This window comes from Chaetura pelagica, unplaced genomic scaffold (genome assembly GCF_000747805.2).
Source record: "Chaetura pelagica isolate M959 unplaced genomic scaffold, ChaPel_1.0 scaffold11, whole genome shotgun sequence".
In the NCBI taxonomy this organism is placed as follows: Eukaryota; Metazoa; Chordata; class Aves; order Apodiformes; family Apodidae; genus Chaetura; species Chaetura pelagica.
In genome coordinates, this window is record NW_009952694.1 from 3,214,327 (window position 1) to 3,217,781 (window position 3,455).

Below are 3,455 nucleotides of genomic sequence, written 5' to 3' on the forward strand. Positions count from 1 at the left end.
CCCTCTTTTTTTTTTTTTATTTGTTTTTTTTTTTTTTTTTTTTTTTTTTTTTTCCCCCCTTTGCCCTTTCCCTCCCCCCAGTTTTCTTCAGTTTCTGGGGACATCCCTCTATTAGAAAGAAGCGTACGTGGAACGACCGACAGGGTGGTCCCCGAGCCATGACATCTGCCTTGTGATGAGAAGCAGTTCAGACGCCCCTTCTGAGCCATTTCCCGTGTCCGACGGGTGTGTTTGTGTGTTTGCTTGCAGAACCTGCCTTCGGAGAAGTGAACCAGCTCGGGGGGGTGTTTGTCAACGGGAGACCCCTGCCCAATGCCATCAGGCTGCGGATTGTGGAACTGGCGCAACTGGGTATCAGGCCGTGTGACATCAGCCGACAGCTCCGCGTTTCCCACGGCTGCGTCAGTAAAATCCTGGCTCGCTACAACGAGACCGGCTCCATCCTACCGGGGGCTATCGGAGGCAGCAAGCCTCGGGTCACCACCCCCACGGTGGTGAAACATATCCGGACCTACAAACAAAGAGATCCGGGCATCTTCGCCTGGGAGATCCGGGATCGCCTGCTGGCCGATGGCGTGTGTGACAAGTACAACGTGCCGTCGGTCAGCTCCATCAGCCGCATCCTCCGGAACAAAATCGGGAACCTGTCTCAGCAGAGTCACTACGAGTCCTACAAGCAGCACCAGCCGCCCCCACAGCCTGCTATACCCTACAACCACATCTACTCTTATCCCAGTCCCATCGCTGCTGCAGGAGCTAAGGTGCCCACCCCTCCCGGGGTACCAGCGATCCCCAGCACCATGGCCATGCCCAGGACGTGGCCATCCTCCCACTCGGTGACGGACATCCTGGGGATCCGCTCCATCACAGACCAAGGTGAGGAGGGGGGACCCGGGGCCACAGCGGCAACCGGGCAGGGCCGGAGCGTTTCGGTGTCTGCTCCTGGGCTCCTTCCTCTCCCAGAGTCGGAAGGAGGTTTCGTGATTTGCCCCGGGAAATCTCGTGTTTCCCCAGCCCGAGCCGGGCACTGAGTTTACCGGAGGATGTGCCTCGGGAATGTGATCGGAGGACCCGGGGCGGGCTGCAGGCGGATCAGCAAATCGTACAGATCGGCTGTCACCGCTGCCCTTGTGATCCCAGAAGGGGAAACTTTGTCTAGAGGGAACGGCACGGGCTGCGGCGGCCCGGGGCTCGGGGTGCGCTCAGTCCCGCTTCCAGTCCCGGTCGGGTCTGCCTTTCCATGCCTTTCCCTGCCTTTCCCCAGTCCCAGGCGCCGCCTTGGCATTACCGAGAAATCAATTTTCTCTAGTTTTCGCAATCAGGCCAAATTTGCTCCGGCAGGAAGTTCAAATGTCACCTAATTGCTTTCATTCTAATGCTGTATTTTCCTCCGAAGCTGGTCCAGGAAAACCAAACCTCCAAGATTTGCTTCTTTTATCCTTTCCACCTTCTTTCTGTTTCTCCGCCTGGAAACTGCGTCGCGTCTCCCGGCCGCTCGCTAAGCTTTGCCGCAAAGAGAGGGACATTTTTTCCATTTCGGTCTCTGCCAGTGAACTAACAGTAAATGTGGTTAAAACAACAGTCTAAAATAACCTTCGCCTACAGCGATCTGTGTCCCACTCTTCCCTCCCAATTAGCGGAGGGAGGGAGAGGGGGGGGTTGTGATTTTTGTTTTCATTGCGTTTTTAACGGCAACAATACGGTTCCAGCAGCACTTCAAATGCAAATTGATCCTTTAGGCACCGAAGAATAATTTTATGTTTCTTTTCTCAAAACCTCTATTTTTTTGTGGTGTTTTTGTTTGTTTGTTTGTTTCTTTTTTTTTTTTTTTTTTTTTCCCCCCCAAGGAATAGGCACAGACACGTTTTACTTATATTCATACATACAAACATCTGTACGTTTTGTTCTTCTTCGCCCTCAACTTCGCTATATAAACTTTATGCTCAGACCACAGTGGCACAAGCAAATGTGTTTCTGCGTCGACCTTAACAAATACGCGCCTGGCAATCTTTGCTCTGGGCTGGGGAGAGGTAGTGTTGGCAATGAACATTAAAAAGAATGAGAACATTACAATCACATGAGAAATGGGAGTTGTTGGGTATTTTTTTCTTGGTTTTTTTTTTTTTTTTTTTTTAAAGTGAGTTCCTCTTTTATTAACACCACATTGGCAGGCAGGCAGGCAGGCCTCTGACGGTACTGCCGGGTGCCTCGGTATCTGCCCCGTCTCCCTCAGACCTCGAGTTGCACACATCTTTCTGCAGTGTAAAATCTCCCCCCTCCCCTTCCCAGCAGAGAGCAGGGACTGCTGAGCGGCCGATGCCGCAGATGGGGGCTGCTCGCCCTTGATTTATAGGATAAACTGACCTTGCTGACACGGAAAGGAAGCCCCTATTCATGGGAAAGTGTGAGATCAGCAGAAAAGGGCGCTCACCGAGAGAGCTCAATTTCTTAAGACAACTTCAGATTTGTGCCTTTGCCCAGCCCCGGCGAGGGGCCGGCTGAGGTCGTGCCCCCCCCTCCCGGGTCTCCCGCAGAGTCGCCTGCAACACAGCCTGGTATTCCCGTGCCGCGGCTGATGCGCGTACAAATAACAGGAGTTATATAAAACTTATCCCCTTTTTCTTACCTTCTTCCCTTTTAAATTTAATTTTATTTTAAAAAAGTTTGGTTTTGTTTGGTTTTTTCCCCTTTCTTTCTTTGTTTTGGTTTGTTTTCGTCCCAATCTTGTTTGAAGCCTGGTTGGTTCATCTGAAGCCATGTCAAGGTTAATTCTAACAGGGGGTATCATTTGTCCTCAGACTCGCGCGCTCACCTTTCGGCACAAAAGGCGGTTCCTGTAAATCTCACTTAGAAGACCCCGGGGAACGAGTGAAGGGGGGCAGCCCCGTCCCGCCAGTGCAGGGGCGCGGGGACGAGCGACTCAACCAGCTCCGGGCTCGGCCGGAGATCGCTGCCATCAGCTGCACGCAGGGAACCGACTCCCTTCCCCCTCGCTCCGGATGATCTCTCCAGGGGCTCCCGGGAGCGAGGTGTAGCGGGACAGGGACAGGCTCTGCCCCATACACTGCGTCCCTCTGGGAAGACGAGCCGAGTCCAGCCGGAGCAAAGTGTTCCGCATCCCGGCCCCTGCTTCTAATCCCTCTTTCCCCCGTGTTTTCCAGCAGTGAGTGACACTTCGCCTTACCCCAGCCCCAAGGTGGAGGAATGGAGCAGCCTGGGCCGAAACACCTTTCCCGCCCCGGGCCAGCACGCCTTGAACGGGCTGGAGAAGAGCTCCCTGGAGCAGGAGGCCAAGTACAGCCAGGTAAAGAGAGAAGGGGGGAAGGGCGGTGATGCGCAGGGCCTGTGAGCTCGGCCTCGGGCTTGCGGCTCTTGCCCCGGGCTGCCGCCCTCTGGAGCCGGTGCTGGCCTTCCCTCGGTTCTGGTTTGCAAACGAGTCCGCCAAGACGGGCAAC

At 54.3% G+C, this 3,455-nt stretch overlaps 1 protein-coding gene across 1 annotated transcript in view; it reads left to right on the top strand.

The window, feature by feature from the left end:
- Positions 1–3,455, top strand: part of PAX9 (paired box 9) — a 29,624-nt gene that overhangs the window by 11,005 nt on the left and 15,164 nt on the right. Inside the window, exons 4-5 of the mRNA XM_009993939.1 lie at positions 250–876; positions 3,162–3,304. Coding sequence (XP_009992241.1) covers positions 250–876; positions 3,162–3,304 — 770 coding nt within the window. The remainder of the gene's footprint in view (positions 1–249; positions 877–3,161; positions 3,305–3,455) is intronic.